General features: G+C 39.4%; 1 protein-coding gene and 1 non-coding gene across 2 annotated transcripts in view; both read left to right on the forward strand.

Annotated features, from left to right (window-relative positions):
* LOC121232872 (ubiquitin-associated protein 2-like) overlaps positions 1-14,877 on the forward strand; it is a 37,041-nt gene that overhangs the window by 999 nt on the left and 21,165 nt on the right. Inside the window, 8 exon segments of the mRNA XM_041121362.1 lie at positions 782-960; positions 2,058-2,265; positions 3,452-3,491; positions 6,263-6,446; positions 8,960-9,026; positions 10,361-10,556; positions 11,824-11,915; positions 12,814-12,861. Coding sequence (XP_040977296.1) covers positions 803-960; positions 2,058-2,265; positions 3,452-3,491; positions 6,263-6,446; positions 8,960-9,026; positions 10,361-10,556; positions 11,824-11,915; positions 12,814-12,861 — 993 coding nt within the window. The 5' untranslated portion in view covers positions 782-802.
* Positions 382-466, forward strand: LOC121232915. The gene has a single exon (XR_005931763.1). It is a non-coding gene; the product is annotated as a small nucleolar RNA SNORD121A (small nucleolar RNA).

Here is a 14,877-nt window from a genome sequence, read left to right on the forward strand (position 1 = left end):
TGTCTTTTCCCAAGTTACAGGTGATAGGATGAGAGGAAACGGCCTCAAGTTGCGCCAGGGGAGGTTTAGACTGGATATTAGGAAAAATTTCTTCACTGAAAGGGTTGTCAAGCATTGGAACAGGCTGCCCAGGGAAGTGGTTGAGTCACCATCCCTGGAGGTATTTAAAAGACGTGTAGACATGGTGCTTGGGGGCATGGTTTAGTGGTGGACTTGGTAGTCTTAGGTTTACAGTTGGATTCGATGATCTTAAAGGTCTTTTCCAACCTAAATGATTCTATGATTCTATTCTATGTATAAGTTGCTAGGGAGAAGGAGAGCAAAGACCATGGTCTATTTCTTGTTTATAAAGCAGGAAATTCTAAGCTGGATAGTTTTTAGGTCCAAAATACAGTAATGTTGTCTTTTCCAAGCACATATCTGATTGCTCTGTGTGGAAAATGACTGTTGCTGCGTGATTTTGGATTGACTTAGTAACCACAAGATGAATGTTGGCTGAAGGGGGATGGACACGGATGACACTTTGATATTGTAGAATAGTATGGCTTACTCTTTCAGCTCCAGATCAGGGCACAGAATCAATGAATTAATTCCAGGTTACAAGAATGTAGTTAATTTATGTGATGTAAAGTGGGGGGTAGTTGCAGATCTAGTTAACAGCAAAGGCTGAGGCAGTAACTGAAGAAGCCTGTAGTTAAGGGAGGAGAGGGTGTCAGTTACTGATATCTTTAATACAGATACTGCATGCAAAGGAATTATGGCACTTTTTCCCTCCTTTAAGATTCCTGCCTCTGCAGTTGAGATGCCTGGATCAGCAGATGTGACAGGGTTAAATGTTCAGTTTGGAGCTCTGGAGTTTGGATCAGAGCCTGCACTCCCAGAGTTTGGATCAACTTCAAGCAGTGAGAATACCAGCCAGGCGACCAACAATAGCTTGTACTCAAAGTCTGGAAAGTACGTGTGAGTTCCCCTTGTGCATTCTTACATGTCTTCTTTAAGGGGTCAAGTTTGTGCCAAAAACATCAAGGCACAGTTACCATGTAATGAATGGGAGGGGGAAATATGATGACTTGTAAGGCTAAGTGTTTTTCTGTGGATGGCATCTTAAGGAGAAATTTATTTTCTAATGACAATCAAAATCTCCCTGGATGGGTCGATGTGAAGCTGGAGATGACATGAATGTAAATAACCTTATAATAAGCTACCCTTTATAGAATTGCTTTCTCATGTTTAATTGTTTGAGGGTTTGTTCCTCACAACCCGAATTTTTCTGCTTCTGATCCAGGAGAGATGACCCTTGTACCATATATGTGTGTCAGTAGATTGGCGCCAGATTACAGATCTGATGCTCCTATGGGATGAGAAAAGCAGCCAGGCTTTTCAGTATGCTGAAGCTCTTACTGAAATGCTAAAATAGCCAATGATAAATGTCAACATACCAGTAACCCATTTTTTTCTTCCTTATTCATTCAAAAATTGGCTTCAGTAAAAAGCTTCCTGAAGTTAATTCAGAAATATTAGTAAAAATGAACTTTCACATTCATTTCTAGTTCTATAAATTATTTAAGCTGTTTAGAAAGTAAAACACTCCTGCATGTTTTAAAGTATTTTTTCCTCTTTGCATAGTTCATTCTGTTAGACTGCTACTATAATGTTAGAATTCTATTGTAAAAAGAGACTGGGTGTTTCTCATCATATACCAGACTTTATGGATCTAGTTGTTTAAAAAAGAGAGATTATGATCATTAATTTATCCTTTGAGAAGGTGGAAATAACATGACTGAAAAGTGCTTGTGTGTAAACTCTTGTTTTGGTTGGGCTGGCAGGAGGAAGGTGAATGGTGCTTAGTGCAGCTGATGGTTTTGAAGCAGCGATTACTGGGGACCAAAGCAAAATTATATATATTTTTTTTTATTATTAGATTTTCTAGTATAAATAATGTAGATTTGACTACATGTTTAAGGTAGTTCTAGATAACTGTATAGGAGCTGATACTTTCATGAAGGTGTTTGAGATGTCGTTTACCAAGATGATAAATAATTTTTTACTTTTTCCAGTGATCCTTTGAATACCTCTTTGCCAATATCCAGTACAGTACAGGAGTCCACCTACACAACCTCTGCCATCACCTCTTCCAGTCTGACCTGCTCATCCCAGAGCACTAGCCCAGTAACAACTTCCTCCTATGACCAGACTTCTGTGCATAGTAGGATAACGTACCAAAGCTCCATGGCTCCATCTGAATCAACCCCTGTTGCAGTTACGGTGAGTGAATTTCAGAAATAAGACCTTGAAAAAGGTGAAATATTCTTATCCATGTTAGACTTGTATTACCCTGCTATGTTAATATTTTAACCAAGCCAAGTGGTATTTTTGATTCCCAAGTTCACTCTGTTATTTGTTTTTTCTTTTCCTATTGTGTAGCCATTTTTTGTATTTGGGATATAAGAGCCTCTGATTGTATGGGTTTTGACATCTTAAATTGCTGTTTGACCTTTTTTCTTAGCAACACTTAACATTCTAGTTGAGTTTCCTTCCCTGAAGCTTAGCTTTTAAAAAAGGAACTATCTCCGTGTGTAAATATTAGTCGTGGTATTTTGCCATAACCTGACAGTTTCTATCCAAAGGTATATTATTTATTAAATTTATATGGCACCTAGCAAATGGATCCCAAACTGTTTGTGACCCCTCCAGCATTACTCTTTTGTTGGATTTAAACAGCAGTGGGAATTAGTTTCATGTTTTATTTTAAAAAGCATAGGGAGACGTCTAATCTAGGACAGAGAGGATCTCTCTTGGGAGATATTCAAAAGCACCTACTGTCTGTGTATGAAATGTAGGTTTGTTTTAAGAGAACTTAATTTATTAGATGTTTAAGGAACTTGTGAGAGTTTGTAAGTTTATTTACTTCTGGCCTTTGTTATGTAATGGCTCAGTCACACTTATCTTCTGCACTAGCTCATATGTACTGGTGAGGATCAAGCGTAGACTATCTACTTCTTTACTCCCGTGTTATCCAAAAAACAACTGGTGCTTTCTCAAGTCTTATCTTTCAATGGAAAAAAATTGCCATCTCTGTGTAACTTGGATAGTTAAAATTGAGAGTTGCATTAGATCAAAAGCACAACCATTTCCTATATGTTAATGCAATTCATTCTTTCCTATTGGTGTGAACCTGAAGTTTATGTTATATACAGTACATGGGAAGGTCTCCTGCTGATGGGTGTAGTATGGGCAGTACATGGGGTTCTGTATGTTCAGGGGACATTGCACTTGAGACAACTTTATTATGTGGTTTTGTTAAAGGCAGTAAAAAGTTAATTTCCTGCCTTTTTTGTCTTTCAGTTTAGAATGAATATAGAATTTTGCATGAAGCATGTTCAATGTGTGATTCAGTCTGAAAATTTAATATACCTCTAAGATGATTTATTCATTTCTCCTTTGTTTACAGAACGGGCACAGCGGTGTTAGAACACAGGCAACTCTTGACAGTAAGTTTACAAAGCTTGGTTGTGCACAGGACTTTCTGATCTTTCCTTACTACTTGCTGCGTGCGCACAACTGTTCCAGTGACATCTGGTTTAAGGTTTTATATTGTTTTCACTGGCTAATTTTTAGCTGACCCATTTGAGTTTATTTTGTACTTGCATAGGATATACTGCTTGCTTCTTGACTAAAACTGAAATATGAAAGCAGCCCTATTAAATCTACAAACCTAAGCAGTCTTAGAATTAGAGAAGCTGCTTTGCTGCTGCTTTTTCTTTTTAATTTATCTGCCAAAAATTAATATAAAATTAAAGTAAATTAATATAAAATTAAAAGTTATTATCAAATTTCTTAGCAATTCTTCCAATTCTCAGTTGGGAAGCTGCGAATAGCATTTAGCTGTAATGAAACAAAGTCACATTGTTTGAATGCACCTCTCACTGGGTATAGTGCTACTTATGCCCTGTTACAAGCCTATGGGGAATAAGGGTGACTAACATGCTCCCTCTGCCGGGTAGCTTGCTGCCTTGCAGCGGAGTAACAATAACAGTACTGGCTCTGATACAGGCGTTAACTGTTATCTTCATCTTAGACTATTTCTAACATGGTATTTTACTTGTAGCACCCCTACAGCTCTCTTCCTGGAGTTAAAATAATTATAGTATTCACTCTTCTGACTTTTATGTGCTGCTCTGTGGAAGTTTTCAAGGGCAGCAGTGTGAATTAACATCTTTTGGAATTCCAACACTTCAATTTTAGGTCTGTCCTCCTCTTAAACATCTCTTCAGGTAGGTCGTTAGTGGACAAGCCTTTTTTTTTTTTTTTTTTTTATACTTCTGAGTAGAAAGAAGTTGAGTATTGAGACCTGTAAACAGTGTTTTGTTAGTGCCAGGTTCAATTTAAATGAGCAGGAGGAGTGTATATGCCCAAAGAGTTACCACTTAAAAGATTGCTATATATAAAAAAAACTTTTCAAGTGGAAAACTTTATTACCCTTGTGTACAGAATTAATAAACAATTTATGAAATTCACTACAGGACTTGTCTTTTTGCTATGGAAAACAAAGATCTGAGAATTCCTAATATTTTTGTAATTATTCTGTAATGGCTTTATTAGTCCCTTTTTCAATGCCAGTTCTCTTTTGAGAACACTTTTGGTTTTTTCTGTATCTCAAGCACATAAACTGGAATCAGTTGTCTTCCATGTATCTATTTCATGCATCCAAACTATTTTGAAATTCTCTCTTCTTCTTAACATTTGAAAGTACTGACCTTTTCCCTTCTGTATGTGCCGATAATATTCTTAGTTGTTCATCTCTCATCTTTGCTGCTGTCCTTTAATATCCAGATCTCATGCTTCCTAAACCCTTAGTTCAAAGCATGGCTGGTGTGTTATAATTCTGACTATCCTATTTGTCTCCTGGTTTTCTTTGTCTTGCACATCATGTTCAAGGCATCCTATAAGGGGTCTTAATGAAGATGGTGATTCTGTCCCTTGTATTGAGGACATCTACTTTTACTTCAAGAAGGGAACCCTGTTCTAAATGTATTGAGAGTTGTCAATGTTATTTACTTATTTGTATATGTATCTTGCCAGGAAGTATCAGGTGATATAGTTGCCACCTTCATAACTATGTTTCTGTCTGTCACTTGAATTTCCTGCTCTGTTGTCAGTTACCCTCATACTTATTGCCAAGGCCAAAACCTCTTGATTTCTGTTTGCGTAGCACCCAATCCAGCAACCTGACTTGGGTCATTTAGTGAGGAAACCAAACCAATAACATGAACAAACTGTGATGCGTAACTTCCAAGCGTATATTTGACTTGTTTGGTGAACATTCTAAGACTGTCTTCACGTGCATTGCAAGTTAGTGATGATCCACTGGGTAGTGGTCTCTGGTGTGGTATAGAAGCATGGCCCAGCAGAAGGCAGGGCTCAACACTTTCTGAGTTTTATTGGTGGGTGAGTGCCTCTAATTCTGTGTATTATCTTCAGAGGACAAGAGATAAGTGTAGAAACAGCTGGGTATTATGTTGGGCAGTAGAGTTGTTCAATGTCTTATTACAGTATAGTGATCCTTTGGAAAGGCACATCCGTGGTAAACAAGTTCTACTCTGTATAGCCTAAAAAGTAATTTTAATGCTAAACGCTTATTGTTATCTAGGTCAAATAAAATAAGACAATATTTGACAACTCTTTAGCCATTAAAAGTGCTTAATGCTGTGCTCAATTGTGGCCTTTTATTGTAGCTTCTTTTATTCTACTGCATTACACATTTGACTCAGTTCTCCAAACTGGTAAGTTGTATGTGCCCTTGTACTCCAGCGATCCAAGTCTCAAATATCAAAGGTGCCATGTAGGTTGGAATGAAGCAGCAGAGCTGTAGGTAAAAGCAGATTTGTATAGTGCCTTGAAAAGCACAAATGACTTTTGTTTGCAGAACCAAATGCAAGGAATTTTAAAATGAGGATTGACTTGCGAGCAAAAGTTAGTAATCCAGATAGTGGGAGGTGAAGTGCAGAAGACTGTAGTTTACTACATGTGTAGCAGTGAAAATTATAAATCTATTATAGGTGAAGAACTTAAAGGGAAAAAATTATAGTTCTGTTGCTGTTTGAATTTTCATTAATAGCCAGATTGCTTGATACTGTTACTGGTCCTTAATGGTCAGGTTTTTGTAAACCAAGGGGAGAATACTGTTGTGTTCCTGGATCCAGGCTGGGATGTCAGGTATGCTGGAATTTGTCTTTGAATGCCTCTTTTTAACTCGTTGCAGCTACTTCATCAGTTCCAGCGCCCAAGGCAGAGCCTTCTCCCTCACTACCTTCTGCTGGTTCTCTGCCTAGCGTGGTATCCACCACTGCTTCACTTCTGCCTTCAGCATCGCAGCACACAGCAACGTTGCCCAGCTTGCCTCAGTCCAGTGATTTGGCCAGCAGCTCACTTTCCCAGTTAAGCAGGTACAGTAGGAGTTGTGATAAACTGAAAGGGGTTCAATTTTGGGGAAAGGGCAAACATGAGGGTGATTGTGTATGGGGCTGTCAGACACCAGGGTCCCCTTTTCTGACATTAACTGGAATTAGGGGAGAGATTCAGAAGAAACCAGAATGTTTCTGGTTGCAAAGTATGAGCTCTGGGCTGCCTCTTAATGATGGAGCAGTTGCTGTCCTCAAGTTTTCATGGTATATAAACAACTTTGTGTTTCAAGTGGCTCTTGCTTCAATCATGCCAGCTAAATTGATTCCCCCACTTTGTTTTCCCTACTTTGTCCACAGTGCCTGCTGTTTGTTTAGTGTCATATGTTTGAAATCATTCCTTAACAGTTTACTTCCTGGCTAATTTTGAAATATTGTAGTTTCATTTATATTTGTATTTCTTAAAATTAAAAACCAGAAATAATTCCACAGGGACAGTGCGTGTTTTTTCTTTTTCTAAGACATTTCCTTAAGACACTTTGAAATATCAGATTGGTGTTCCTGGAAGTGCATTTAGCACAGCTTAGCTCATTTGCACTATCTGTCTGATTTTTCAGTGCCTGTTACTTGAGCTTCATCCTCAGGCAGGTGACATCTGAGGCTATTACTGGTTGAGTTATATTTTAATACTCACCTTTGTACTGTATTTGTTAATATAAGAAACTAATTTGATGGGCTATCACAGGGGTTTTTTTCTGTTTCACAGCTAGGACACGGTTGATTCTCTTTTAATACACTAGTGTTTTCTGTTGAATAAAATGGTAAATGTGTCAAATAACAAGAATTACTCCATTCACATTAGAAACATCTTCTCCCCACATTTGTTTGTTGAAAAGCTGTGTACACTGGTAAAAATTTTAGTTGGAGGATTGATGCTGTTGGACAGATACCAAGCACCATGAAAAGATGATTCCTGAATTCTAGGCATGTCTGACTTGATTGTGCTGGTGGCTCTTGTCTGCGTCTCTACCGTAGGTCAGATGGTCAATTAAGGCTTATTAGAAGAGCCAGGGAGAGTAGGCGAGGGAGTGGTTTAAAACCATATGTTGGACTGAACCATTTCTTTCCTTGCTGCCTGAAGTGGTGTCATTGTAATTCCTGCAGACAGGGAACAGCTTTAAAGAGTCGAAGTAAAATTAATCTATGAAACTGCCAAGTTTTATTCTGGTCCCACACCTCGAAGAGCTGCCAGAAGTGTTTGCCCTTAAATTAGGGCATATAATTTAGCCTGCAGCTTTGTTATGAAAACTGCTGTATTTTCTTGTGGCTATTTCCATAGAGAACACTAAAATATTTGTTATGGTTAGGATCTCCCTTGCTTCTGATTTCACATGAGGAGGGGCTTTTTGAGCACCAAACCATACATATTTTTTTATGCTTTGTTTTGTTTGCCTTTGTTCAGTGTTCATTTTGTTTATTCCATGCTGTACTGTAAGTTATGTTCTTGACCTCGAATGTAAGGTATAACTTTAGTCAGTGTAAATGTTTAAGAACCAGTTTCAGTCACCTTTCAGGGAGACATTTAAAGATCTTTGGATTACAGATGAATGTCAGTGCTGCTGTTACTGCCAAAAGTTCACAGGCCTGGTCAGCTAGGGAAAAAAGGTGGTGCTAAAGCAGAGTTGCTTCCTAAAATGGAGTTATCTGCAGATGTTTCATCAAGGGATTCTTTATTTTCATATTTTACAGTGTATGTATAAAACTGAACTGATAGTTCTGATTCATCTTTTCAAAGAGGAAATTATTTTTGGTGGGGCGTAGCGGTATGAACCAGCCTTGATTAAATTGCCAGATTCTGTAGTAGTATGTCTAATTTTTGGGCTTTCACAGATGCTCTTCATTTGCTGTTTTTTTTGAGCCCTGTCTTTTGAGAGTGTGTTGGGGCTTTTGGCAGAGTTATGGGGCAAATACCCTGCAGTTCTAATTGGTTGAACTAATGTTATGCAGGTTATGCGAGAAATACCATAGTGAGTCAAACCAAAGCACTGCCTCACCTAATTAATATCTGTGCCCTGTGGCAGGCAGCAGCAGTTGCTCAGGGAAGGAATGAGAAGCGAACCATGTGTTGTGTGAACCTTCTGGTTTTGGACTTTATGTGTCTTGGAGTCATTGCTACGTAATTCCTGAAGCAACTATTGTTTTTCTAAAAATAGAGTAAATTGATAAATACAAATGAATGGTGTTTTAGATGTTTCTTGTTAGTAATAGTTGTCTCTGTACTTCAATTTTTTTTCATTAAACAGTAGTAGGATATTAGGTAAAGGAAAAAATGTCTGTAGGGGTGTGTGTGTATATACACACACATATATATGTGTATATATACGCCCCCCCGACAATTTTTTCTTCAGTATCCTACTGTGTATGTGTATACTCATACCTACAATTTTTATTCTTTAATATCCTACTGCTTACTCTGTGTTTGTGTATATACATATATATGTGTTAAAAAATGTTCTAGGAAAAATTAATTTTATTAATTCTTTGCAATTTTTTTCTAGCTCCCTTTCCAATCATCAGAGCAGCCTCTCCCCTGCCTCAGTGTTGTCTTCAAGCACATCACATGCAGTAAGTCCTATTTGCATTTCAACAGATGTTTGGCATATAGTCAGTTTATCTGATGATTAAGACCCTCTCTTAAAGTTCATTGTGTCCCAGTACACTAAGAACTGAAACAAGAGCCTTATCTCAGGGAAGAAGGACTGCCAGCCCCTCTAGTGGTAAAAAAAGTCTTTACCACTTGTGATTTGTACTAGATCAGGAACAGCTATTACAGAGACTTGCCAGTCACACAACCGTAGAGGAAATTTTCATGCCAGCAAGGGGGGATAGAATAAAGAAAGAACTTCTTGTAACAAATGTATTTAAAAAAAAAAAAATCTTTAGAAGTGGCTGTCTGAAACTTCTCCAAAATGTGGACTGTTAGCAGTCTCCACTGGAGAGGTTAGCTGGCAAAATGCAGGTGATGGAATGATACATGTCATGACAAATGCCTCATGACAGATGATTTTAGAGTTTACCATGTGGCATTGTTGTCACCTGTGTATTTAATGCATTTGAGAGAACAAGGCAAATGGTAGTGAACACAGTGCTCTAGATGAGGGTTGCACAAACAAAAGTCAGAGAGACACTGCCTTGTTCTGTGATGGGGTACTTCTGTACAATCCCAGTTGCGGTGTGCAGATAGGTTACTGCTTTGCTTTATGCCTGTATTTTGGTTTGAAATGCTCCATTCCTACTGAATATGTAACTTAAAAATTCACACTTATCCAAATGTCCTTCTTTTCTGTTGTCAGAGTTGTTTTGGCTTCTGTGTGTTGATGACACTGTTTTGCAAGTGTGATCGGCTTACAGCTAAGGCACTGTATTGTGCTGGATTCAAACCAGGAACTCCTTTATCCTCACGTGTTCCTGTAATACATCTGGTCTGTGTTTCAGTTTACCACATTGACTCTGTTGTGGGGCACTGCAGTTTTAATCTTTTAAATTCCACAAGTGCATTGAGGAAATCACGATAGCAGTGTTCTGTATTTTGAAAACAAATACCGTCTTTTGGAAGAATATAGGAGTTTATTTTAACATAACAAGTACTAGCTTAAAAGAGTATACAAGCAAAGGGCAAGAAATAATGCAATGGAGTGACATTTGAGTTACTGTGGTTTAATTTTGTGATGATATAGCGGTTTGAATTTAACTCTCATAATAATTTTCTTTGAATACTTAAAAATCACAAGCATGCAATTTAGTTGCTTGCTTGGTACATAGATAATGCGTATCTTTTTCTTTTGCATGTGCTGCTGTTACTTAAAAGATTGTCGGTTTTGGTTTGGTTCCCCCCCCCCAGCATCTTCCACTGTGGTTTATTTGCTCTGTGATCCTCATTGTTTTTGTCTCCTTTCTAGCACACTAGTGTTGAGAACACAACTTCACTCCAGCCCTCAACAACCTTTTCAACTGTTTCAAGCTCAGCTACTAGCACCACCTCTTCAGTTGTCAGCATGGCAAGCAGTATGAACACTACAAACAGCCTTGGCCTGGGCGTTACCAGTGTGTCTATACCAGCTGCTACCACACGGGCGGCTCCCTTAGTGTCTTCAGGTTTGCAATATTAACAGATCACATGGATAGACAGAGGACTTCAGTCAGCAGGGATGTCAGTTGAGCATCTCACCAGCCATAACTGTGCTAAGAAATCCACACTCTTGACTAGCCTTTTCGGCATGCTTTATTTGCTGGCTTATAAAATAAAGTTGTCTGGTTTTGTGTATTTGAAATATTTGTTAGGGTGTTATGTGGCATTTATATAGCACATTCCATCCCCAAAGAGCTTTATAAATAGACGCCAGAGCAGTTCTGACTTTGGAAGTTTTGGGCTAGGAGATTCGCCCAGTTTGTATTCCAGGTTGTGATCAGCTCTTGGCTGTGAGTTCACATTAGCTTTAATTTCAGTCTTGTCTGTGACTTGAATCCATTTGGCAGTATCAAAATATAGTGCAGTGTCCTCATTATCATATGCCACATCCCCACTGCCACATCTACAGAAAGGAAAAAAGTGTCTGATGTCTGGGTCATTCCACAGCAAATAGCACTTCAGAAAAAGGGTTCACAGAGAAGGTGGGGAGGCTTCTTGCACTGAAGTGGAAGCAATGCTAAATTCTCTCTTGCTTCTCTAATCAACCTGAACTGCTAAAAGGAAATCCTATGGAGGGAAGTGAATGATTTAAATATTAAGATCAAACTTACTTACAGAAGGATTTCTCATTTCTCGTTCCAATACCTTGTAAATGAAGTGTCTGATGACTGGCCAAAGTGCATTTTTTTGTTCTTCTGCTTCCTAGCACTGCTTCATGGAGGCAACTGAAACTGTTTCAATCTTCTTCTCTTTGCTATTCCCAGCTGCAATAAGTCACCCGCAAAAAGTATGCTGGCAACATTTCATGTTTTCCAGTCTATTGCTGGTGATAAAGGGGAATGTGTTGACAGAGCAGAAAATGAAAGGAGAGAATTTGCTCTCTTAGATTGAGAACAATGCCTGAATTTTGCCTTCAGGAGAGGACTGAGGAAAGGAGAAGTTCCTGTAATTCTTGTAATCCTCTTGGACAAAGTAAATGACAAAATCAGACTGTTCTCTGATGGGACTGTTTTCAGTCTTAAGCAGCCTGTGCTTTCCCTTCCTTGAGGCGTGGTTAAACTCTTCAGGCTATTTTGAGCATTTTCATCAACCAGTACAAAATTCTTCTGCGTAGATCTGCTCTTTACAAGCTATGACAGTGCAGCCGCCAGGGCTTGTGAGCTATCTTGTCTCAATGCTGAAGCCTTTTCTTTTCTAAAGGCTTGTTAAAGTGTCTGTATTTTGATTCTACAGGCAAAGCTCCCCCAAACCTGCCCCAAGGTGTACCGCCCTTGTTGCATAACCAGTATATTGTGGGACCTGGAGGACTTCTGCCTGCCTACCCAGTAAGCAATTTAATTGTTCCCGTCCTTGATTGCTTAACCCTTGGTGCAAGTGGGCCCTCCAGACCTGCTGCTGTCTATGCCAAGGCATTTCTGCTGGCACATGTTGCACCTGGAATTCTTGTTCCAAATGCTGAAGAATATGTGAAATGTATTCAGTGAGGGTTTACTGTTGATAGTAAACTGCAGAACTGTTGGTACAGACCTGATGTGGCTGCTGTTGAAGCTAAACGTGCGTGTTGCTATGGTTTTCAGTGGTATCAGGTTTTAGGCCCTTTGAGTAAAATTAGACTCATTCAGGTTTGTGTTACTGGAATAGATTTACTATAGTAATGGTTGAAATGTGCCATGTGTCCTGTCTGTCATACTTTGAAAGATTGCACATAGCTTTTTGATGTCTGACCAGGATCAACATATTTTTGGTTATCTGTTTTTTGAATCAGAAACTTTATTCTAATCATTTTTCTGTATCACACTGAATGTGAGGGGATACCATAGCTTGCTTTGTGGTCTAGTCATTGAATCTTAAATCCTGCTATTCTCAGAAGTAATGATTAAAGCAAAGGCGACTGTTGTTCTTACTCTCAAATCTGAATGCCCTGTAGATTTTTCACAAGTTGATGAATGATGCATCTGTGAAAACAGTATTGAAGATGGGACAGTAATACTCTCCTCAGAGGACTGCTGTCACCATGAAACAACATCGGAGTGACAAGCCATTTTAAGCTTAGCTCTACTAGTCTTAAAATGCTACAGTGTGCCATGATAGCACAATGCGACGTGTAGCTGTACACCTTTAAAATAGACTGGACCTAGGTCAAACTCTGTTTAAAGCCCCAAATTGGTCAGCGTCAGAGAAAAGTGTTATCATGATGTTTTATTTTTATCTGTCTTCAAGCAGATTTATGGTTATGAAGATCTCCAGATGCTTCAATCCAGGCTGCCAATGGTAAGTAAATGGCTTGGTTTATTTAATTTTAAACAAGTTATCCTCAGTGTTGATCATTTGTGCAACACAAATTAGTTCATTTGATGGTGATTGAGAGCTTATCCTTACGTTCTATATTGTGTTTTAAATACCCATAGTTTCTCCAGGTGGTGTAAATTGATATAGAGCAACTGTTGCATCATGCATTCATCCATCTGCAAATTCTGTAAATAGAAGCAAGTGTGCTCTGTGCTTTTGAGTGGAGAAATTTTTAATTGTTGTAGCAACAGTATGACATCTTGTCAAATCTAGTTGACATCTGAGTGTGAATGTTTTCTTTTACCAAGAGGTAGGGTTGAACAGCAAGTATGCAAATTGGCAGCCAGTAGGTGCATCTGACAGGTTTTGGAGGTGCTCATAGGTGGAGATCTTTGCGTATGCATCATGGCAACAAATGCAGGTGAGCTGCAGGAGGGAGAGTGTATGAAGTTTTCTTCCTTACCTGGAATGGACTGTCGTGGTTTAACCCCAGCCAGCAACTAAGCACCACGCAGCCGCTCACTCGCTCCCCCCCCCACCCAGTGGGATGGGGGAGAAAATCGGGAAAAAGAAGCAAAACCCGCGGGTTGAGATAAGAACGGTTTAATAGAACAGAAAAGAAGAAACTAATAATGATAATGATAACACTAATAAAACGACAACAGCAATAATGAAAGGATTGGAATGTACAAATGATGCGCAGTGCAATTGCTCACCACCCGACGACCAACACCCAGTTTAGTCCCCCGAGCGGCGATCCCCCGCCCCCACTGCCCAGTTCCTATACTAGATGGGACGTCACATGGTATGGAATACTCCGTTGGCCACTTTGGGTCAGCTGCCCTGGCTGTGTCCTGTGCCAACTTCTTGTGCCCCTCCAGCTTTCTCGCTGGCTGGGCATGAGAAGCTGAAAAATCCTTGACATTAGTCTAAACACTACTTAGCAACAACTGAAAACATCAGTGTTATCAACATTCTTCACATACTGAACTCAAAACATAGCACCGTACCAGCTACTAGGAAGACAGTTAACTCTATCCCAGCTGAAACTAGGACAGTATCCACCCCTTATTCTATACCATTGACGTCATGCTCAGTTCCCATACCTTTAGTTACATCCTGGTCAATCATCATCACCTTTTCCATCCCTTTGAGACATATGAACAATGATATGTATATATATGTATACACACACAGAGATATCATTCCTTTAGTTTATGGGTTATGTCCATTAAATGATTGTTGATTTCAATGTTTGAAATGATTGTTCATTTAGTTCCCGACTCTGGGCTCCATCTGTCATACCAGCTTTTCTGGGCAGGAGGGATGGTGCAAAGTCCTCTCAGTCTGCAGAGCAGGATAGGGCTTCAGTGCGGTGTGACGAGCAGGTGACATTGGAAGCAGCAGGAGCATGGTGTGCACCGTTGGACTGTTGCATGCTGGAGTCAGTTCTGGTTCCATCACTACTGCACTTCGCTCAGTTTTATCACAGTTCTTTCTTGCTTGATCTAAGTGGTTCTTACTGTAGTACCATGGATATAGCATATAACAATTATAGTAATGATAACATACAGTAGCAGGGTTACATAGCAACTAATATCATACAGTTTAATTCTGGCTATTCTCACCTAAAATCAAATCCCCTTGAGGCACGCATCGGACTTCCCCATCTTTTCGCATCACCCACCAAGTGCACCCAGGCCCTTGAGCAAAAGCAATCCCACAAATGGGTTTACCTTTGCCTGAGGCAGGAGTAACCCAGACTGTCTTCCCTAACATATTTTTTATGTGCGCTACAGGGACTTTATCCCCTTCTACAGTACGTAAAAATTCTGACTGGGCAGGGCCACCCCGATTGGCAGATCCTCTGGTGTTGACTAACCAGGTGGCTTTTGCTAAATGTGTATCCCAATGGTTGAAGGTTCCACCCCCCATTGCTCTCAATGTAGTCTTTAACAGTCCATTGTATCGCTCAATTTTCCCAGAGGCTGGTGCATG

The sequence above is a fragment of the Aquila chrysaetos genome, assembly GCF_900496995.4.
Source record: "Aquila chrysaetos chrysaetos chromosome W unlocalized genomic scaffold, bAquChr1.4 W_unloc_1, whole genome shotgun sequence".
In the NCBI taxonomy this organism is placed as follows: domain Eukaryota; kingdom Metazoa; phylum Chordata; class Aves; order Accipitriformes; family Accipitridae; genus Aquila; species Aquila chrysaetos.